The sequence below is a fragment of the Mastigoproctus giganteus genome, chromosome 3 (assembly GCF_048544385.1).
Source record: "Mastigoproctus giganteus isolate SK-2022 chromosome 3, ASM4854438v1, whole genome shotgun sequence".
Lineage (NCBI taxonomy): Eukaryota > Metazoa > Arthropoda > Arachnida > Uropygi > Thelyphonidae > Mastigoproctus > Mastigoproctus giganteus.
In genome coordinates this window covers 10,113,021-10,137,265 of record NC_143577.1, presented here as the reverse complement: position 1 = coordinate 10,137,265, position 24,245 = coordinate 10,113,021, and the positions used below count along the sequence as shown (strand labels likewise).

At 34.8% G+C, this 24,245-nt stretch overlaps 1 protein-coding gene across 1 annotated transcript in view; it reads right to left on the bottom strand.

Annotated features, from left to right (window-relative positions):
• Nucleotides 1–1,948: 1,948 nt before the first annotated feature.
• Nucleotides 1,949–24,245, bottom strand: part of LOC150087660 (mitoguardin-like) — a 59,644-nt gene continuing 37,347 nt past the window's right edge. Inside the window, exons 4-7 of the mRNA XM_090369852.1 lie at nucleotides 10,853–11,026; nucleotides 6,931–7,025; nucleotides 2,547–2,762; nucleotides 1,949–2,026 (exon numbers count right to left, since the gene is read on the bottom strand). Of these exons, the coding sequence (XP_090225978.1) occupies nucleotides 1,949–2,026; nucleotides 2,547–2,762; nucleotides 6,931–7,025; nucleotides 10,853–11,026 (563 nt within the window). The remainder of the gene's footprint in view (nucleotides 2,027–2,546; nucleotides 2,763–6,930; nucleotides 7,026–10,852; nucleotides 11,027–24,245) is intronic.

The following is a 24,245-nucleotide window of genomic DNA, read 5'->3' as shown; positions in this document are numbered from 1 at the left end:
ACCCGCTTCGATCCAGCAAATTATGTCAATTCATGGCTGCTTTGGAAAAAGTCATTCAGCAACTGACATACAAAGAGTAAGAAGAGAAGTTGGCAACCTGCGACTTGCAAGCCACATGCAGCTCTTTTAACACATAACTGCAGTCTTTAACTTTACAGCTCACATGAAGCACAATTTGAAATGGAGTTAACAGGACTTAAAAAATCAAGGACATGTGGAGTGCAAATAAAATGCCCTAAAACTTGAATTTGAGGATTTGGAGAGGCAAAAGGCTGCCCTTGCAATTCTACACAAATGGCCGGCGATAGATGAATTTAAAATGCAGACTAAATTGTGTTCGATGCGTGGATTAGCTTACCAGACCCACATATAAATTTGAAAATATTTGCGTTTGGACTTCTCTCAGTTTTTGGTTCAACATATTTCTGCAAGCAAATATTTTTGAACATGGACTATATTAAAAATAAATCAAGAAACCGTCGTCTGAACAATACGAGCATGTTTATTTACGACATACTCGCATGATGTTGAGAGACTCGCTCAAGAAGTTCATCAGCAAAAGTCACATTAATTCGTACCTAATTGGACGTTTATTACATTTTTTCAGTATTAATAAATAATATTTCAAAATATATATATATTTTTAATAAACACCTTCCCACTCTATTCCATTTCTTAAAAAACTCTCGCCTCGCCCCTCCTCTCAGCTTTAGCTGAGGTGCGGCTCTTCGGATTCTCTCTCTCTTTTTTTTTTTTTTAATTAGATCAAAAATGGCTCTTCACTCAAAAAAGGTTGCCGACCCCTGGCATAGGGTGTCAGATGAGAACTTAATAAAAATTTGGAATATTCTACAAAAACTTTATTATGAAATTATTTTTTACTTATTTTACTCACATTTTACTTATTTTTTATATACTTGAATAATAAATTTATGCTTAATAAACTGTTAATATACTTAATTTGTTGTTCTTATTCTAAAAACATTACTACTAAAGTAACAATATCAGAAAAAAAAAAAAAAAAAATTTAGAGTACTTTTCATATCCTTTTAATTTTCAATTTTTTCTGATAGCAAAGAATGAGTACCAGCACCTATTTTTTTACAAAAAAAGCACTGCATATATATATATACATATACACACCTAAACACAGGATATCATTTGAGAATAAGGTAAATAACTAATTTTTACAAACAAAGGTAATGATAAACTGTGTTAGTTACATTGTGAAAGTAAATTAGAGGAGTTATGCAACAATACTAAAAGTTCACATTTTAATATCAGTTTATTATACACTTAATACAAATGACATAATAATATTAACAAATTATTTCAACAACAAATCTGTACTTGGAAAAATAGTACATAATTATGAAGGAATCGATTAAAGGAAAAAAAAAAAAAGTAATAATTCAGTGAAACAGAAAAATACATTTTCTGTAAGTTTTACAAGAAAAAATGTAAAAGTTATTTTCATAATTTTTTTTATTCTCATTTATAAAAAGCCCGTGGATTGTTTTTTTTATAAATGATGAAAACCTTTGTAAACAAAGGATTTCCTCATTTTTTTATTTTCATTATAATCTCACAAGTAAAAATAAGGTTTTAGGCAAAAAGGACTATCAAAATTCTGACTGGCTTTTTCAAAAGAGCCATAAATACTTTATTCATTGATTATTAGCCACAAATGACAGATGAAGTAAAACGGGGAATAAAAAAAAAAAAAAAACCAGAAAGAAATTATAAATAGTGGAAGAAGAAAGCATTAATATTTTTCACTGTGGATTTATATTTGGGAATATATGATGTAGTTCAACACAACTGCTGCAATTATTCTATAAGTGTTTTATGCCTGAGATTTTTTTTCATAATTTGAATATTATTTACTGTATGGAGATGGAGATGGAGTGAGTTTTAATACACAATAGATGTAGGAAATGTGCTTTCTTCAATCTCTCTGCAAAAGTTCTTTACTCATAAAATTATCAAACCAGTTAACCAAGGTTGAATCTAAAATATAACGTACCTAAAGGGCAATTAAAGCAGAGAAAATTTATATTAATAAAGAGCACGTTAATAATGCAATGTGTTTAGATTAGCTACTAACATAATTTGATATATATTAGTCTTTTAGTTACATTCTTAGGTGACCAAAAGTTGTTATATAATTTAATTATATAGTGGAAGCCTAATCATCTATTTTGCGGACAGTGGTTGATCACCTAGTTCATTAAATTCATTACAAAATGCAAATAATAACACAAAAATATTTCAAACTATAATGAATAAAATGCATTTATCTCATAAACAACAAAAAAGATGGGTTTATGAAAATTTCTTAAAAAGCATGGTTGAGACCCAAAACAGTTAATCCAAAGATAAATAATTATTAAGATAAATTTTTAGTTTTAAAATTAACACTGGTCATTACAAGCAAGTAAACAAAACACAGTAACTTTCTACAACACTTATAAATAAATTAAGTTAATTTAATAAGAATCCTCTATAAATGTCATTTCACAGGACTAAAGATAATTTTCACTTGCCTCAGCTTGAGCAGATACAAAACTATCAGCTGATGAGATGCTGGTTATAGTTCTTCGATCAGATTCTGAGTATTTCTCAAATCGTGATGACGTTGACTCTGCTTGGAACAAAACAGATGTTTCATAAAGAAACAGATGACTACAACGTTCTTGTAGCTTATAAGCTTGCTCAAGAATTCCTTGTAAAAGATGAGTGAACTTGTTTTCTTCTACATCCTGTATAAATGTTTAAGAAAAAAAAATATATAGATATATTTGCATAGAACTTGAGACAGAGTAGAATGCTGGTTTAGCAATTCCTTCCAGGTAAAAATTAACTTTTTTCCATCATGATAGATACCGCAAAAGTTAGAATTTTAAATGGCAAAGGGGTATTAGCAGAACTAAGTCAATGTGGTATCAGAATATAATATGTAACAGAAAATAAGAGGATGAATACTGGGAAGCAAAGTGCAGCTAAATAAAAGATTCATTTATTCTAAAAGTAAGATACAATGCAAGGAAGGTGTAACAATAACTTTTAAAACTAGTTTGGGAAAAAGTTTAATTGGCTGGTAAGCATTATGAAACGGATTTATGTGGGAAAATTTTAATTGGTTTTTTTTTTTTTTTTTAGGAGCATTAGCAACTAAGGCCATATTGCTCCGGGAATATGCGGTGGTCATTCCCTGACCTTTCTGCATCCTCCGTATTTGGTGGTGACAGGCTCAAACCCCAGGCTAATCAAGAAGCGTGTGCTAGGCACTGCTGCTCCTTCATACCTGGCTACGGAGGCGCCATTTAAGTTAGAACATTGAATAATGAAATTTGTCTGTGCATATGTATCTTTAATATTTCAAAAAGCAATAGAAAATATGACAAAGAGTGAGCAGTATTGGTTGGAAATTTAAACAGCAGGGCAGGAAATTACAATTACTTCTGCAATAATATTTTAGGAAAAACTAACAATAAAGGTAAAAAGCTACTAGAATTTTGCAAGTTCTTATGCAACATTTCAGCATAAAGACAGTCATGTGTTTATATGGAAGGAGCATAATTGAAACAAGAAAAACATAACTGACTAAAATTACAGAAAAAAAAATCACAAAACCCTAGGTGAAGATAATTGCTTAATTTATAATAAATTATCTCACATTCTCTATATATAAAATAATGTGAGATTGGAAGTAACTATCACCCTGTATTAAGTAAATTAATTAAATGATAATTAGTACCAAAAATTATAGTTAAAATGGACAAAGACCAAAAAAGGTCTCAGATTAGCTAACAACCAACCATTAAATATGGAAACTTGTTCAAGTTAAATGGTAGCTGCTGATCATTAATAAATATTGAAAATAACAACAGACCCAGAATTCAACCCTGGGTTTTATGGAGTATCAGCATCTCAGGCCATATTGCAACAGCATATGATGTGAACACACACTTATACATGTCTATATAGGAGAGGTAAATGTTGTGCAAACAGCGGGTGGAATGATCTTAGTTACAGAGTTGATTTTTATAATGAATAGGGTAGTACTTAAAACTGAGCCCTGTGGAACACCTTCTTGGATGAAATTATGTGAGAGGATGGATTGAATGCGAACTTGGAAAGAGCTGCTTCAGAAAGTTTTGTATAAACTTTGGCAGATTGTCCCTGTAGCCTAAAGTGTACAGACCATGGAGAACTCCATACTGCCAAGCTGCATCAAAAGCTATCTTGATGTCTAAATAAATTGTAGTCAAATGTTCATTCATTACAAAAGCATTGTCAATCTGGGTTCTTGTTTGAAACAAGAGATCTAAAGTTGATCTACTTGTATGAAATCCACACTGCAATGAATTGATAAGGTTATATTTGCTCAGTAACCAGGTGCTACAACAGTTTACCATTTTTTCTATTATTTGCCCATGCAGCCAGCGAGGGCAACAGGCCGACAGTGATGTGTATTCATTGAGTCTTTGCCAGATTTTAATGATGCTATGACATGTGAATGTTGTCAGGTATCAGGGAAAGCATTGTCTGTAAAAATCCAGTTATATAGAAGGAGTAAGACATGAAGCAACTCTTCACTCAGCTTTTTTAACATGGAATAATGAACTCCATCAGGCTCAGCAGCACATTAGGTATCGAGCTGTTAAGAGCAAGCCATAGCTTAATTATGGCAAAAGGACAGTTGTACAGTTGATGGCAGTCAGTGACAAAATTAAGGGTCTGCTTTTCAGCAAGGGATTTTAATTTCTGGAAGCCTGGTGAGTATGAGGATATGGCAGATGTTTGAGAAAAAGGCTGAGTGTGTTAGTCATATCTCAAGGCAGTGAAATATCATTCCCATTTACATTCAGTATTGATAGATGTGAAGGAGGATGTTTGTTATACATTTTACTAATATTTTTCAAGATGGTTTGTGTTTTGGTGGACCTCATAATCATTGAAACGAAACATTCCCATGACTCTTTTGCTTGCTCGCTAAATGAGCCTAGCATTGGCTCTGGCTTTTTTAAACTGTGCTAGATTTGTGGGAGTAGGGTTCTTGCAAAAGTTATTCCAGGCTTTATTTTTCTCTCATTTAGCTTAGATGCATTCACTGTTCCACCATTTTGCTCTTATTCAATGACTTATGGTCAGCCTTAGTATTGTTGCTTCAGTGGCCTGAATATTTGGTTTGTTATATAAGCAACAGCAACATTAATTGATACGTTTGAAACAATTGTTTTGTCTAGGATCGTTAGCTGTCTATATTTTTCTCAATCAGCTTTTGCAATCACTTTCGATTTGGCTGCCTGATTATAGCAGGGTGGTGTTAATTTGCTTTTATATGACAGACTATTGGGTATTTGAACACAAAAGTTCAAATGTAATGTCAACAAATATCTTCTTTCGTCTTCTCAACCTCCAACCCAAGCACAGTACTAAGTACTATAGGTTCTAATACCTCTCGTGTTTGGGGTTTCCATTAAAAAAAAAAAATGGTCACTACCCAGAAGACTATCATGAACAGACCAATAAAACAGTGAAAAAAGGGCCTGATGAGCACATGGAGAGGTCGATTGTTGAGCTTGACCCAGAAGGCAGGTGAAAATAAGTGGATAATCCAGTATTCAGTAGTATCAGATTTAAATTATCAAGAAAATTTTCTAATATTTTTCCCCCACTTATCATGTACCCTACACCCCATAAAGGATTATGTGCATTAAAATTCCCCATATTGCAAAAGGGAGGAGAGAACTGAGATACAAGAATTTCAAGGTCACCGTAAGATGTGTCTTAGTTGGGGGGAAGATATTAGGAGACAATGGTACAAGCAAAATGAAAGGATATTTGAGTGGCTACAGCTTCTAGATTTGTTTGTAGCATTAATGGTCAGGAAGGAATGCTGGAGCTGACTGCAATTACAATCGCTCCATGAGCCAAATGGGTTACATAAGACACTCGATCTTTTCTGTATATAACATGATGTTGAAGTGAGGTAGTAACAGAAGCAGTTAAATTAGTTTCTTGGAGACTGAAGGGAACTGGGTTATACTGGAGAAGGAGAGCCTGAATGTCATCAAGGTTGCTGTGATATCCACTACAATTCCATTGAGGGACACTTGGTGAACAAATCTTTTCAGGAAGTATGGTCTTCCTGTGTCCATCTGTTCCTCTAGGAAGAGGTCAAGAACTGGTTTTTTGTGGTGAGTGTTTCCTTCCGTTTCCATGTCTATTGAGTCAATTTTAGTGGTATCTTTTGAGTAATTTGGGTAATTATTAGTATACAGAACAGTTACTAGTCTTTTAACAGACCAGTCACCGTTCCATGTCAATTTTTTGGCATTTAACACTGCATGAGTTAGTTTTCTATCTCATGAGTAGTCAATGTTAGGATCTCAAGATCCTGTAGGGGAGATCATTTTGCTCCTTTTTGCCCTGGAAAGAAGTTTTTCTTTCCAGGTTTCTAGCTGTGTTTGGTTAATACTATTAACAAGAAACAAAGGTGACTTTCCCTTCTGGAACTCTTACTTCTTGTAATACAAAAAAGTTTAGCAATACAAGTAAATAAAGAAAACTATATTTAAAACCATATAAAATATAAAAGGAAACTATATGCTTTGCACACACTACTGAGGTCACTTGGAATCGCTTGGTTACACTCATAATTGCTTGGCACCCGGGGCCTCTCTGATGAAATGGAAAAATAAGGCCAAGTGGAAAAATCAACGTACTGTTGCAGAAGATACACATGCAGTGTGACAGTAAAAACTGTTTGAAGCAGGTAAAGAACAGATGAAATGGCAATTAAATAGCAAGTCAACTATGCTATATAAACTCTGATTATGTAGGGAGTCCTCAATCTCACATAAATTCCTGTTAAAGTACAATAAAATACGATATTTCTAGAAAATCCAAAATTATACATACTGTAAGTGCAAGAAGTCGTTCTTGTCCAAAAGGTGGTCTATATGCTGCCAATGCATCTTCCCAATAACCAATAGAAGCTTCTAAGGCTTCCATACCTATAAAAAATGAACTATTAAATTGCACTGAAACATGTTTCCTAATATGTCCCAAGTGAGTGTACTATCAATGTATAGTATATTCATTATATACAATTAATAATCAATATTTAGAATATTTAATTCTTCTCATAGTGCAAAATATGCTGCTTACATTATGCAGACATTATTCACATGAAAATCAACTTATCTGTGTTAAACATTATCTGATGTTTAACACACTATGCTAGATTACTCTAGTGCATAAAGAAAGGAATAACAATTTTAAAAGAAAGAACATATACACATGGTTTCAAAAAGGCACCAGCATCTATATCACTTACTTTTAGGTTTAGACCAGTGATTCCTAAACTGTGCCATGGTGCCCAGGGTGCCGCAGCAATCAGGGGCGTCGCGGGATATTTTAAATTTTTGAGGGAAACAGCAATACTCTATGTCTGTCGGATACCGTGCGAACTACTAGCTCAAGGTAGTTCACAGTTTCAACATTACTTATTAAGTTATTTGGACCTATTTAATAAACAGAATTGTTAGGTATCTCTTTTGGCCTAGGGGTGCCGTAAAAAAATTACTGAAATACTAAGGGCGCCGTGAACCGAGAAAGTTTGGGTACCTCTGGTTTAGACTGCAGGTTACCTGGACCTTGTTTATCATATTTGAGTTAATTTTTAAATTTGATGTTAAATTAGGTTAAATATTTCCATTTAGATTTACAATTTCTAAATTTAAATTTTGCCTAATCAACTTTCTCAATGGAAAAATTATTCCACATCATAGGTTTAGTCTCAAAATATCATCAGTGTACTTCTAAAAAAGAAGAAACTGATTTTCTCTAAAGAAAAATAATAGCAATAATAACAGTTGTAGCATGAGGGGGAGATAGCACTACTTCATACAGCCAGTACATATACTGAAGAGTGAACATCCCATACAATCATTTTTTATTATTATTTTTTTTTCTTCAAATAAAAATCAGCTTATGTTCATTTCAGAAGTACACTGATTACATTTTTAGACTAAAACCAGTGACAAGAACAACTTTATCATTGAAAAAAAAAGTAGTTAATTAGGCAAAATTTAAATTTAGAAATTGTAACCCTTAATAAGAGCTGTATTTACACTTTTTGGGGCTTGAGGTGCAAAATCATTTTGGATACTCTAGATTTTAAAACACCAATAAGAAAAACTTTTTAATATCATAATTAACAACAAAAATAATACACATAATATATCTGGTAATATATTCACAAAAGTAAAAAAACCAGACAGTATAAATAATCTATAAATTAACAGAATAATAAATAACATTCAAATCACAAATAAGGTAAAACTGCATAAGACTCGATAAACATAAACAATAAGAAATATAAACACAGATTAGAATGAAAATCTGGTATTCATCACTCATAAAAATAATAATTAAATAATAATCACAAATAATAAGTTAGTTATTGCTCAGGAATACTATAAATATCACTAAAAAATTTTTCCTGGTTTTTTCTTTGTGAATATGCTAATTACATCAATTTGTCAAGTTTGTTGATTCTTTTTCAATAAATAGCAAAGATAAATCGGACATTTTATTTTGTATTAAATTATTCCTTAAATAATTCTTGATCCTTTTTTAACATCATTCATAACATTGTTATTTATGGGCATTGTTAAAAATATTTTAAGGATGGTTTCAACATTAGGGATGGCAGATCTCAAAGGTGCCCTTGATAACTCTTAATTTGGACTTAGTTTCTATTGTATGAAGATAAAAAAAAGTCCCCTCCACAATCCATGGTATTTCAACTGCAAAATGTCCATTGTCCACTTAGTTTTATAATTTATCTTTGTGAAAGAGTGAGGAGCACTAAATATTTTTCATACACATCTATGGAGTGAAAGATTTGATTCAAATTTCTATGTAGATATAGACAATTTGTTTTATTTCATAGAGATATGTTAATTGAAATACATATTTCTTTGAATTAAATAAATTATATATTTGCTGCTATTAAAATATGTTTTTCTCCAGGTAATACCTATTTTAAGGCACACAGGTGGAGACTCCCAGCAAAAGTGCCCCAGTAAGCAAGGGTCCACAACTAGTGCTGCATGTGCCTGTACATATAAGTATTGTCTGCCCTTGGTCCCACTTTAACATCAGCTCAAATATGACAAAAAAGATTCAGACAACAAATTGTCGAAACCTAAAAATAAGTGAAACAGATTCCAGTGTATTTTAATTGAAACACCATGTATATACATACAGGATGGTGTCCAATGACATTGCCTTAAATTCAGGAAGTTGTGTTTTTTTTGGTAGTTGTTGGCGCATAGGCTTCTGTGGTCATAATGCACCTCCCAAGGTTTTTGCAGTACTTTGATCCAAGCCCGAGGCGGGAATCGAACCCGCGACCTTTGGGTTGCCAGGCAGGCACTTTACCACCCAGCTAGCCCGGTCGGCAATTCAGGAAGTGATTCCTTGGGTCATTCTTCAGTGAAAAATGTTATATCAACAGGGGTTCAATTTTAAATAATTATGGAACTGTGTGTATTTTAAATGTAGCATATTTGCATAGCAGGTGTGGACATTTATGCAAGCTAGAGTGCCAGAAGCACGTAAGCTAGCAAATGGGTAGTGCTGTGTCATAACAGAATAAGCCATTTACATTTTCCAATGAAGAAATACATTGATGGGCATGCAGTTTCTGTACAGATTTTGCACAAAGATTGCCAGACTGATAAGTATTTATTAATTTTCAGCACATTTTTGTGAGAAATTTATGAGACATGTGTGAGGTGAAAAATATGGTTAGACTATGTAAATTATACAATTCAATAATTTTTCAAAATGTACCATAATCTTTTTCAAAATAAAAAATGCCTTTTCAACTTTCAACTCCTTCAAGTCAGTCTAGATTTCAGAAATCCGTAGCTCAATAAAGATTGAGAATTGGACTCATGTTGATAATAGTTTTCACTCAGAATGCTCAAGAATCATCTCCTGAAGTTAGGAAAATAAAAAAAATAAAAAAAAGTCACAGCACACTCTGTACATCAACTACATAAGAAAAAAGCTCAATGTATTTGTTCTTTGTTCCCTCAGCCATCTATTCTATGCTGGATTTTTCTCTGTAATAAGACTAACACTTCTTCAAAATCCTAAATTTTGGCATGCTTTATCACCCAATATTTTCCCTTTTTTTTTTTTTTTTTTTTTTTTTTTGAAAGACAGTTCTCCACATTATGGGTTTAAAGGTGCAAAGAGAATATTATAACAAACCAAATGACTCAAACAATTCATTTGTCAATGAATTGTTTGAGTCATTTCTGTTTCATCAGAAACAAATTCATTCATATGAAATCTCATCTGAATCTGAAATGTAAATAATATGCCATTAACAGTAAAAAGTCCTTTTTACTTAGCTATCATTTGGAAATATATTGTCTAATACATTTGTTTTATTTATGATTTAAATCCTGAATATGCATAAAAACTGTTTTCTAAAACTTGGCTTTCAGACTACAATAATCAACACCTGGAATTTCTGAATTCAATGGAATTTTAGTTTTTCCAGAAGTTGATGAATTGAATTAAGTGATATACAAATAAGCACATGGGATGTTATTGCATAAAAAAAATAATAATTCTGTTTTATGAATTTATTTTTTTTAATTCTAGTTTTGATTTTTTGACAATTTTACTGTACTGGTGGGCAACCAAGTCAAAATAAGACATTCAAGATACTGCTGTTGAAAGTGTTAGATTTTGTCATTAATTTAACCATTTATATGGAATCATAACATCTAATATGAAATAAAAATTTATAATTTACCCATTGCTCCCAACTGCTGGGGACTAAGAGATGTTGGAGCTGCACCAGTGTCTGGTGTCAAAGTTGTGGTTAGCCCACAAACAGATGCAATTGACTGATGATCACTACTCACAGAACCATGGCGATGGTGCCGTTGCATGCTTGGACTCACACTAGCTCTGATTTGTGGAACTTCTAGAAAAGAGAAGGGAAGGAAGAAGAAAAAAAAAGAAAAACTATTAAAAAAATCACAATAATCATTTAAAAACTGTTGAATGATTAATGCTTTGTAATGGCTAATTTATTTTTTGTCTTATCATTAAAAGATCCTGAAAGTTGAAACACTCAACTTTGATATATTTACTCTTACATCATGACATTATATTAACTAAAGGTATCTTGTGTGTGTGTGTGTGTGTGTGTGTGTGTGTGTGTGTGTGTGTGTGTGTGTGTGTGTGTGTGTGTGTGTGTGTGTGTGTGTGTGTATGAAATATGAAAACAAAGTGAAAAAAAGAGTAAAAAAGAAAAAAATAGAAAAACATTACGTGTACCTGATTGCGCCAAGCAGCAAAACAGGATACATGTATGTAAATAAGTGTTACAAATGAAAGTAAAATAAAATAAAAATAAATATAGATGGAGAAGTTATTAATCACAAAATGCCAAGCCTAGTTGAAGAGAAATAATGTTAAGAACCTATATATAAAAAAAAAAAAATAAATCATTAAGTAGAATTAAGTCTGAATTAATGCCTGTTAATTCGGCATTAATTCAGACTTAATTCTACTTAATGATTTTTTTTTTTTTTTTTTATATAGGTTCTTAACATTATTTCTCTCTTTCTCTCTTCAACTAGGCTTGGCATTTTGTGATTAATAACTTCTCCATCTATATTTATTTTATTTTACTTTCATTTGTAACACATATATATATATATATATAAAATATTTTATGTATAAAATATTGTAAGTATTTTGTAACTATTGTAAATATTGTAAGTATAAAATATTGTAAGTATGTAGAAAAATGCATGGAATACATAGAAATTAATGGGCAACATGGAAGCCTATGATAGATATAAGTTGGTCTGTAACCAAGTCATAAAGGAGATTAGGCAGGCAAAGGCAGACTACGAAAAATCTTTGGCAAAGGATGCAAAGAAAAACAGAAAAGAGTTCTTTACCTATTTAAACTCAAGAAGGAAAGGGATGAATCAGATTGGTCCACTGGATATTGATGGTTCAACAGTTGAGGATCCTGCTCAGGTGGCTAACAATCTAAACGAGTATTTTGCATCTACATTCACGCATGAGGAGTTATTCAGGAAGGAGAATGACGTAGGTAAAGTAGACATTGGCAGTGAGCTAGATGATTTTGTAATAACTGAGAGGAAAGTGGAGGAGAGATTGTTGAGGATAAACATAAAAAAGGCACCCGGGGTGGATGGGATCTATCCAGTTATATTAAAGGAGGCAGCAAAGGAAGTAAGCAAACCCCTAGCCATAATTATGAGAGCTTCTTTCGACTCAGGGGAGGTACACATAGACTGGAGATGTGCAAATGTAACCCCAATTCACAAAGGAGGATCAAAGGCTGACAAGTAATTATAGACCTGTTAGTTTAACTTCTGTTCCAGGAAAATTAATGGAGGCACTGGTTAAAGAAGCACTGCAGGATCATCTAGACAAGAATTCAGTTATAGCTCAGACGTAGCATGGTTTTGTTAAGGGCAGGTCTTGCCTGACCAATTTGATTGGATACTATGATGTAGTCACAAAAGAACTGGATGCAGGGTTTGGTTTTTTTGGTTTGGTTTTTTTTTTTAGGAGCATTAGCAACTAAGGCCATATTGCTCCGGGATATGCGGTGGTCATTCCCTGACCTTTCCGCATTCTCCGTATTTGGTTGTGACGGGCTCGAACCCCGGTCTAATCAAGAAGCGTGTGCTACGCACTGCTGCTCCTTCCCACCTGGCTACGGAGGCGCCTGGATGCAGGGAATAACTTTGATATTATATATTTGGATCTTAGAAAGGCTTTTGATACTGTTGCACATGGAAGACTGCTGCACAAATTGGAGCAGTGTGGCATTGGAGGCAAATTGCTGCTATGGATAAGGGGATGGTCGAGTGGCAGAAGACAGAGAGTGGTAATCAATGGACACTGCTCAACGTGGACTAATGTTATTAGTGGAGTTCCTCAGAGTTCAGTGTTGGGTCCGTTGTTGTTTTCGGTGTTTATGAATAGTATTGATGATGGTATATCAAGTTTAATGTCCAAGTTTGCAGATGATACAAAGGTTGGCAGGGTTGTTAAGGACACTACTGATGCTATGCTGCTGCAACAGGATCTAGAAAGGTTGAACAGATGGGCTGAGAGGTGGCAAATGAAGTTTAACATTGACAAATGTAAAGTACTACATATGGGAAACAGTAACCCCAGAGCAACGTATCAACTCTGCGGTACTACACTGACAGTGGTGGAGAATGAAAAGGACCTGGGGGTAATTGTGCAGGCAGATATGAAGTTCTCTGAGCAGTGCAGACGAGCTGCAAGAGTAGCTCATGGTGTCTTGTCAATGATATACAGGAATTTTTCTAGCAGGGATAAGGAGGTGATTATTCCCTTGTATAAGGCAATGGTTAGGCCACATCTTGAGTACTGTATACAGGTCTGGAAGCCTCATTTCAAGAAGGATGCAGAGCTGCTGGAACGGGTACATAATCTTGTTGCCCTGGAAGGGCAACAAGATTAGTGAATGGAACAAAGAGTTGCTCTTACAAAGAAAGGCTTAAGTTTTGCAAATTACAGAGTCTGGAGACTAGGCACCAGCGAGGTGATCTGATAGAGGTGTATAAGGCTTTGAATGGTTTGAGCATGCTCAATGCCAATGGGATTCTTCCTCTTGCTCAGAATAATCACCTGAGAGGGCATAAATTCAAATTGAGAAAGGACAGATGTAGGATAGACGTGAGGAAATTTGCCTTTAGCCAGCGGGTGGTTGGTTGGTGGAATAGACTTCCATCCCTTGTCGTGGAAGTTGATAACCTAAATAAGTTTAAGGCTCAACTGGACAGGTATTTCGAACGAACGGAGGGGTGAAATGGGAGTGGTGTGTTTTTTTGGCTGATGCTGAATAAGCTTGCTTTCTTGCATCATATGCCTCTACTAACGCTAATGCTAAAGTAGAACGCGTGAAGGAGATTTTATTAAATTAAATCTAATGAATATACGGTATACACTGGGAGCGATATATGGTATGAAAAAGGGGGGAAAAAAAATGGACCGGAAATTAAAATAAAGATAAGAATTGAAAAAGCGGCCAAGATGAAATAACATTGCAGTTTCTTTCACAATTTTAGTGTCATCATCAGAGGTCATCCACCGATATGAAAAAGACAGCAACGTTCTTGCTTCTGTTTCCGACATGCTCTGGTGCACGTGTTACGAAGGCAAATTTAGATTTTGAATTTTGCAGTAAGATTATAAAGGTAAAGTGCCAATAAAAGTGGTTATGATACGTGGTGCATACAGATCATGGATGACCTTACAGAAGCAAGTGAAAAAACTGGATAGACTAAAGTAAGGAATATCGGTAGACAGGAAGAAAGGGACTTACCGTTACTTTGTAAAACTGACCAAAAGACCAAGATGGTGGGGTGACGGTATATTTATGTGTGGGTGCACTAGCGACTCCTAGCGTTAGGTGTGGGAAAAAAAAAAAAAAAATTAAAAAAGTCTGTATAGATTGAAATGAAATGAGTCGTGATAATGACTGTATAGACAGAAATGAAATGGGTGGTGGTGATGATGAGCTAGGTTAAATACATGATGTCCAAACTGCCCAGCATAGTTAAGAAATATAATAGCTGACAAAGTAGCAATAAAAGCAGCTAAACTTTGTTAGGGCAAAAAATAGATTGGGTAAAGTTAGAAAGTAATGTCCCGCTATTGCGATATTCCTTACTTTAGTCTATCCAGTTTTTTCAATTCTTTTCACTTGCTTCTGTAAGGTCATCCATGATCTATATGCACCAAGTATCATAACCACTTTATTGGTACTTTACCTTATAATCTTACTGCAAAATTCAAAATCTAAATTTGCCTTCGTAACACATGGCTACTATACACGTGCACCATAGCATACAGAGCATGTCGGAAACAGAAACAAGAACATTACTGTCTTTTTCATAATTTCGGTGGATGACCTCTGATGATGACACTAAAATTGTGAAAGACACCGCAATGTTATTTCATCTTGGTCGCTTTTTCAATTCTTATCTTTATTTTTAATTTCCGGTCCATTTCTTACCCCTTTTTTCATACCATATATTGCTCCCAGTGTATACCGTATATTCATTAGATTTAACTCAATAAAATCTCCTTCATGTGTTCTATTTACAATATTTTATACATAAAATATTTTATATATTATGGCTGTTGGGTACGTTTTGCTAACGCAGTGTCCCTGATCCATAAGTTATGTTATCTTTTTTAGTTCAGGCACATGTCCCCCCCTATATTAATTAGCTTCTCAATACCATTATTCTTGATTATATATATATATATATATATATATATATATATATACACACACACACACACACACACACACACACACACACACACACACATACATATATTTGTTTGTGTTATTTATGGGGTTTCTGTAGATGTTTTCTGTATTTGTGTATATCTTATATATATTTATATTTTTGTGTGCACGTTGTGTTTTGTGGTTATAAGCAAATGTATAGCGGTTTAGCTAACAGGAGGCAAAATTAGGTAAGTAACTGGGATAGAAATAGACACTGCCCTCATATTATACTAATAGCCCAGAGTGTGGAAAATTTTAGTTTTAGAAGAGTGAACAGTATACGACTGAGAAATATAAAGTTAGTGCTCAGGTTATCTGGGAGTGTGATTTCCTGTCCATGCTATGGTAGACATGTGTATTCATAAGTAGTTGTATGTATACAAATATGTAATAATCTTATAATTAATCTTATTATAATTAATATATATACTTAACTTATTTACACATTTTTGTTTTTAAATTGTTGTACTACTTAAGAGCATGAGGTTTGTAGTGACTCCAACCAACCCGCTAGTTATATTTAAACCTAGCCTTGGTATGGTATGCTATCCATACCAGGGCTAGGTTTAAATATAACTAGCAGGTTGGTTGGGGTCACTACAAACCTGATGCTCCCAAGTAGTACAATTTAAAAGCAAAAATGTATAAATAAGTTAAGTACATATACAACCCATGCATGTGTAATGTCTAATTGCCCACAGACAATAGCATTAACGCTGGAGCCAATATTTACAATACTTACGCCATTTAATATTTAAACCTAAATGTCTTTCGGCACAATTCCAATATATATATATATATATATATATATAACAGATAATTCATATAAAAACAAAAATAAATTAATACATAAGCCAGTAAACATGGCAAAACTGTAGAGCGAAAATTAACATAAAAATTAAATCAACAGGGAGGGGGAAAAGTAAAGGTAACAAGACAGAAGCTATAGCCGAAAGTCCCCAAATAATTTAGAGTTCAGTCCAATTAATAAAACCATTTTAAATTTAAAATAAAGCCAATTACATAATAATTCAGTGGCACCCCCCCTTGTAAGATACCAGTTCTGAGAGACGTGAAATATCACCAAAAAAGGGACTAAAACGAACTACTAAAAGAAAACAAATTATCATAATAATAGACTGACCATTATGCCCCATATCCACGGAGGACCACGAGGCCAATAATGGTCATGGAATCACTAGACAAATCGTCGCAAAGGCGAACCGATATATATATATATAAAAATACGCTTTTAGAGAATAGTATTTTAAGTAAACAATTTTTAATTAATTAATGACTTTTTTTTATAATGCACAGTGAGTTAAGTAAAGATTAATGTATATAATCTGAGCATGGTAAATACATTGGAAGCTTACTTGGTTGGCAGTCAGCAGCATCAGCCATTTTATATATGTGATTATCTTATTATTTATTTATTATCAAATATCATAATTTTACTGTATATATATGGATGGTATTATTTCAATTTGCACATGACAAAATTTAGACTTAAAAATATTTTCTCATTTATTAGCAAAAAGGCCTTGAGCATCAGGAATGAGCACACTGGAAATAAATATTGCTACAATCGATGAATTGTTAAAATAAAACTTTAATAAAAAATATACAGAGAGAATTAAGAAAAAAAAATAAATTTAATAAAAGAAGAAAACATACAGAAACTTAAAATACTATATACAACAAATACCAGAAATAAATACACAAAGAGCAATAAAATATATAATGACTATGAATGTTAAAACAAATATACACCAAGTGGCTTTCGGAGCAAATGTGTTCCTTTATCAACTTAAGCAAGAAACACACTCCTTAAATCCTGCAGTAGTATAACATGTGCCATATGTGCATGCACTAGAACCAAACTAATGCTGATTGTGGACAGTGAAAAAGGAAAGAAGAGGGATAAGGGGGTGAATGGTGGAAAGGATTGTTTGTTATTTGGTTTTTTTTTAGGAGCATTAGCAACTAAGGCCATATTGCTCTGGGATATGCGTGGTCATTCCCTGACCTTTCCGCATCCTCTGTATTTGGTGGTGATGGGCTCGAACCCCAGTCTAATCAAGAAGGGTTGAAAGGAAAGTGAAGAGAAGAAACAAACATCAGCCAATGGAGATAGGATGGCAGATTCTTGTCATTTTATTATCTCACCATTTCTCATCCATTGTAAAATGACTGCTTCCATAATATGCAAGTTCCACAATTATAATTAATGTTGGAACCCACAACAGCTACATGCAGCACTTCTAACTCAGAATGAAGACTATCATAATTTTTATCTTTCAAGTAAACACTTAAAGGATGTTCAGCATTCCATCTCCTGATTAACTGTAATGCTGCAAGACCAGCTGCAACATCAACATATGTACAGTCAGAACTTAACAGCATCATAGCACATGGCAATATACTGTCCTATTCTGAAACTCTTTTCTTATTTGGCCAGTAACCCCCAGGAGGTTCACTACTATTGCAATCTATTGCTGCTATATAAATGCCTGATTTCTACTGTTAATAGAATATCATGTAGTCGCTTTTCTACCTTAGATTTCTGCATCATTCTCAGCCAATTATTTTGTCCAAAGTTGTGTGTCTTTCCTCTATGGGAAGAAGAGTACATGACTTTATTCTTCTTTTAATCAGTTTCTTTACTAAAGCGATAATGGGAAGATCTATAGCAGGGCACTTGTCCTTCAACAGTGATCAGCTCCATCAGCTCTGCCATCTGTTCTCTTTGATTTCTATATTTCATAATCATAGGTACTATTTCTCTTCTAGTATCTTGGTTAACTTACCACAAAGAAGAGGAAATTTTACAATATTTTTAATATACTCAACTGCAACTGCTTGTTGAATAACTTTAAAAAATCTTTAAAATGGTAATAATAGTAGAGGCATATGACACAAGAAAAAGCTTATGTATTCCCAGCCAAAAAAAAACATTTCACACCATTCCCTCTAAATATTTATCCAGTTCCAACTTGAATTTATTTAAGCTATCAACTTCCCCAATGACAGATGGAAGCTTGTTCAAGCAATCAATTGGTTGCTGGAACAAGCATTTGCTTTTAGCCAGCCACTTGCTGGCTAAAAGCAAATTTCCACATATCAATTCTACAACTGTCTTTCCTCAATTTGAACTTATGCCCACTCAGGTTCATAATTGGAGCAAGAGGAAGAATCCCATCAGAATTGAGCCTGCTGAACCCATTCAAGGCCTTATACGCCTCAATCAGATCACCTCATAGGTGCACAAGACTCTAAACGCAGCAATTTTTAGAACTTAAGCCTTTCTTGGTAAGAGGACCCCTTCGTTCCCCTGACCAATCTTGTTGCCATTCTCTGTACTCACTGAAGCAACTCTACATCCTTCCCAAAATGAGGCCTCCAGATCTGTATGCAGTATTAAAGGCATGGCCATTCCATTCCCTTACACAGAGGGATAATCACTTCCTTTTCCATGCTAGCAAAATGTAGTATATCATGCCTGTATATCATTGACAAGATTCCATGACCTGCTCTGGAAGCCTGTCTGCACTGTCAGAAAACTTCACATCTGACTGGACAATTAGTCCCAGGTCTTTTTCATTATCTACCACCCTAAGTGTACTACCACACGGTACGTTTCTTTGGGGTTACTTTTACCCATATGCAGAACTTCGCATTTGCTAAACTTCAGTTGCCACTTCTCAGCCCATCTGCCCAACGTTTCCAGATCCTGTTGCACACTGCCATATGCCATTAAAGTCATTAACAACCCTACTAACCTTTATCATCTGCAAAACTAGACATTAAGCTTGATATACATTCATCAATATCATTGATAAATACACAAAACAACAGTATGTCACGAAGGCAGTGTCCATTGATTACCACTCCGTCTTCTCCCACTCAACCACCCTTTTATCCATGGTAGCAACTTGCCCTTAACACCATAATGCTCAAATTTGTACAATAGTCTCTCACGTTCAACAGTATCAAAAGCTTTCCTGACATCCAAGTATATAATATCAAAATTTTTTTTTCCATTCAGTCTTTTGTAACCATATTATAGTATCCAATCAAATTTATCAGACAAGACTTTCCCTTAACAAACCCATGCTGTTTCTGAATTATTACTGCAGTCTTATGAAAACCCCAAACACGAGAGGTATTAGAACCTATAGTATTTAGTACCGTGCTTGGGTTGGAGGTTGAGAGGATGAGAGAAGATATTTGTTGACATTAGACTTGAACTTCTGTAGATTGTAATTTTCAGGAAAGACATAGGAAGGAAAGTTGTTCTAGAAAACGGCAATTGAATGAATAAACAAGGAAGATTAAAAGTTAATTCTGAGAGTTTGAAGTTGGACAGTAAATGGATGTTGGCTGGTGGAAGACATGTTTGGACTGTTTTGAAAGAGAGAGTGGGAATTATAGAAGCCAATTCAGAAGAACAGCATCCATAGGAGTATTTGTAGAAAAGGCATGCAGCAGAAACAGTACTGTTTATGAGACTGTGAGTGAAGAGATTCTGTTAGAGAGGAGTCATTAATTAACCTAACTGCCCTCTTCTGAATGGAATCAAGAAGCCTGAGAGAGGTTTTGAGGGCACCACCCCAGATGTGGGAACAATATTCCATGTCAGGGCAGATTTGCGATTTGTACCGAGTGAACAGCTGTTTGGAAGAAAAGTAAAAGCGAGAGGGAAAGAGAAAACCAATTTTTTTAGATGCAGATGAAACAATATTTGTAATGTGCTTATGCCAAGAGAGATTAAAAGTCAGGGTAATCCCTAAAACAGATTGCCTAAAAATCAAAGTGTCACCAAAGATAAGCATACGAGCAGAAAAATCCTTTTTGCAAGATGTAAGACAAAACTAAGTTATAGAAGGATTGAAATCAACTAAGGTGTCTTTGCCCCACTGAAGAATTACCTGGAGATCGGCATTTAAGGAATTGGTGGTGAATATTCGAGAAGATGAAGCTGATTGAGGGGCAAGGTTTCTGAAAATGAAAAGTGGAATGCAATGTGCTATCATCGGCAAAACTATGGATAGGATTTCCAGTCAATGGAAAAAGGTCATTAATATAAAAGAGGAAAAGAGTGGGGGAAAGAACTGAACCTTGGGTGACACCAGTATTAGTGGAGAAGTTAGAAGACAGAGAGACATCTACCATTGCCCTCAGTGAGTGATCACAGAGAAAACTGGATAGCCAATTACTAAAAACAGTTGAGCAAATTTCCAAGCAGAAGGAAAAACACCTTTTGAATAAGAAAGTGAAAAAAGGAGGCAAAGAACAGGAATAAGTTCAGGAGCACAGGTTTTGAGAACAAGTGGAGAAATACTATCAGGACCTGGAGCTTTCTTAGCATAAAGATTCGTAAAATTCCTTCTGACATCCTTTTTATGGAAGACCACAGAGGCATTGAATGGAGTGTGTTGGGAATGGTGGGAGGTGTTTTACCGGGATCATTAATACATGAGTTGGAAGAAAAATGGGATGCTATCAGGTTAGCTTTATCCTTGGCTGAAGTGACAACAGAGCCATTTGGTTTTGACAGAGGTGGGAACAGAGATGGGCAAAAGTTGCGGCCAACAGCTTTGGCAAGAGACCAGAATGCTCGGCTACCACTACTGCAAGAAACAAGTTTTCTACTCTTAGCCTGTTCAAACTCTAGTTTGGACTGATTAATAACTGCTTTACATTTGTTGCGAGCTTTGGTGTAGGCAGAAAATGAAACTGAAGAATTGGAAACAAGCAAATTACGATATGCAACATTCTTCTCTTGAACAGCTTTAGCACATTTATTGTAAAACAAAGGTTTAGATAAAGGACGAGATTTTAAAGTGGAGTGTGGGACAAGGGATTCCATTCCTGCAAGAATAATTTCACTGACATGATCTGAGCAAACTTTGACATCAGAAGTTTTGAAACAGTAATCCGACCAAGCAAAAGAAATCGCACAGGTCATCCCATTTTGCATTCTTGTAATGCCAAACAACATGAGGTTGGGAACAGCCATAAGATAAAGGTTCCATTGGAGAAGAGAGAATCACCAAGTTGTGATCTGAGGTGTCTAAAAGACCACACACTTCGAACGTGTACTTAGAAGGGTTGTTTGTGAGAAAAAGATCAAGCATATTGGCTGTATGGTTAGGAGTGTCCGGTATTCTTGTTGGTAAATGAACAATCTGTGCAAGGTTGTTATAATGTGATGCTGTGCAAGCCTCAGCATCTCGACCAGCTGGGTTGGTGTGACTAGAAAACGGAAGCCAGCTGGAGTTGTGAACATTATAATCATCATCATCATCAGCCATTTTCAATCCACTGCAGGATGAAGGCCTCTCCAGCAACTTTCCAGTTCCTTCTGTTTTGAGCACTGGCCATCCATTTACTACTCAAAAACTCATGAATTTCATCTATCCATCTCTGCCTTTGTCTTCCAGGTTTTCTTCTAGCTCCTCTTGGGTACCATTCTGTTATTTTCTTAGTCCATCTGTCATCATGTCTTCGAGCTATGTGTCCTGCCCAAGACCATTTTAGTTCTTTAGTTTTGATAAGAATGTCCTTTACTTGAGTTTGCTGCCTAATCCATGTGTTTCTCTTCTTATCTAACATTCTAATTCCCAATATAATTCGTTCCATTCTTCGCTGTGTAGTTCTTAGCTTCTCTTCCATTCTTTTGGTGAGTGCCCAAGTTTCACTTCCATAAGTCATGGTGGGGAGTATACATTGATTCATTATTTTACGTTTCAGACAAACTGGGATATTGCTCTTCAGTATGTGACTATATTTCCTGAATGCTATCCATCCAAAATTTATTCTTCTCTTGACTTCCAGCCATTTATCATTATTACAGCTAATAACTTGTCCCAGATAAGTATATGACTCCACCTTTTCAATTACTGCTCCTTCAATCATTATTTCCCTTTCCGTGGCATACTTGTTCATCATTACTTTTGTTTTAGCCATATTCATCTTTAGTCCAAAATCCTTACTAACTGTGCATAACTGATTAAGATTTTCATCTAATTCTTTGGGATCGTGGCTTATGACCACAATGTCATCTGCAAATCGTAAATGGTTTAGGTACTCTCCGTTCACATTGACTCCTTTCTGCGACCAGTCTAATCTTCTGAAAGCTTCCTCAAGGGCAGCAGTAAACAGCTTCGGAGATATTGTGTCTCCTTGTCGAACTCCTTTCTCGATTTTAAATTTGCTACTGTCTTTGTCTAGTCTAATAAAGGATGTAGCACTCTCATATATTTTCTTCAAAATCATAATATATGGAGTATCTATGCCTTGTCTTTCCAGTGCCCGAAACATTGCCTTATGCTGTATGGAGTCAAATGCCTTTTCATAATCCACAAATGCCAGGCATAATGGTGTTTTATATTCATTTGCTTTCTCCATTAGCTGTGATATTACGTGAAGGTGATCCATAGTTGAGAATCCTGTCCTAAAGCCAGCTTGCTCTTTCGGTTGATTCTCATCAAGTATTCTTTCTAATCTGTTAGTAATGACCCTTGTGAACAACTTGTAGATATGGGATAACAAGGTAATTGGTCTATAATTTCCAATTTCTGATTTATCTCCTTTCTTATGCAGCAAAACTATGATTGCATTATTCCACTGCTTAGGCATCACACCTTTTCTAATGCACTTTGTGAACAGCCTTGCCAGTTTTTGTGTTATGTCTCTTCCTCCCAATTTTAACAACTCTACAGTAACTTCATCTTCCCCCGGGGCTTTCCGATTCTTCATTTTCTTCAATGCATGTTCTACCTCATCAGGAAGAATATCGGGTATGTCGTATGTGTTGCTACTTTGCAATCCATCTTCCCCACTGCTGGTATCATTCCCTCGCTCCTTGTATAATTCTCTATAGTAGTCTGCTGCTATTTGAATTACGCCTTCTCTGCTGTTTCTAAGTACACCATTGCTATTCTTCAGTTTCAGTATCATTTGTCTTTCTGTATTACTGCTCATGGCTGCTGATTTAAATCCTTTGTTTTCCCTTAATGCTTGTTCTACTTTTCTTGTGTTAAATCTTCTTATGTCCTCTCTGAGTCTCTTTCTAATGGCTTTGCATAACTCAGTATACTCAATTTTCTCCCTGGCAGTGTTTTTCTTGCTCTTCATTTGTCGTCTTTGGTTCATCATGACAAGTGTTTCTTGACTAATTTTTTCTTCTTTGGATTTCTGTTTCCCTATAGGTTTCTTGGGCTTTATCACTTTCAGAAAGTTGTAATATTCCTCGTCGATATCTTGGTCCTGAGCAGTCTGCAGAAGCTCAAACTTGTTTTTAAGTTCCAGTACATACTGCTTTTTCTCCTCCTCTGTTATTTCAAAGACCTTTGTATTATTTACTCGAGTCAGTTTTTTCCTTTCCTTTCCTATGTCTATATCAAGTGTACATCTTACCATTCTGTGATCACTTCCAACATTTACCTTATTCAGGACGGTAACATCATTCACAATATATCTTCTGTTAGTGAGGATGAAGTCGATTTCATTAGTTGTTAATCCATTTGGACTCTTCCATGTCCACTTTCTGTTCACCCTTTTCTTGAAAAAAGTGTTCATTACTGACATTCCTTGAGATTCTGCAAATTCCACAAGTCTTTCACCTCTTTTATTTCTTTCACCAATTCCAAAATTTCCTATAGTTCCTCTTTCTGCACTGTTTTGCCTTTTTCCAACCTTAGCATTGAAGTCCCCCATAATAATAGTGTAGTGGGTTTTCTGCTCATCTAGAAGACTCTCAATTTCAGTGTACATGTCTTCAACCTCTTCATCATCATGGCTCGATGTTGGT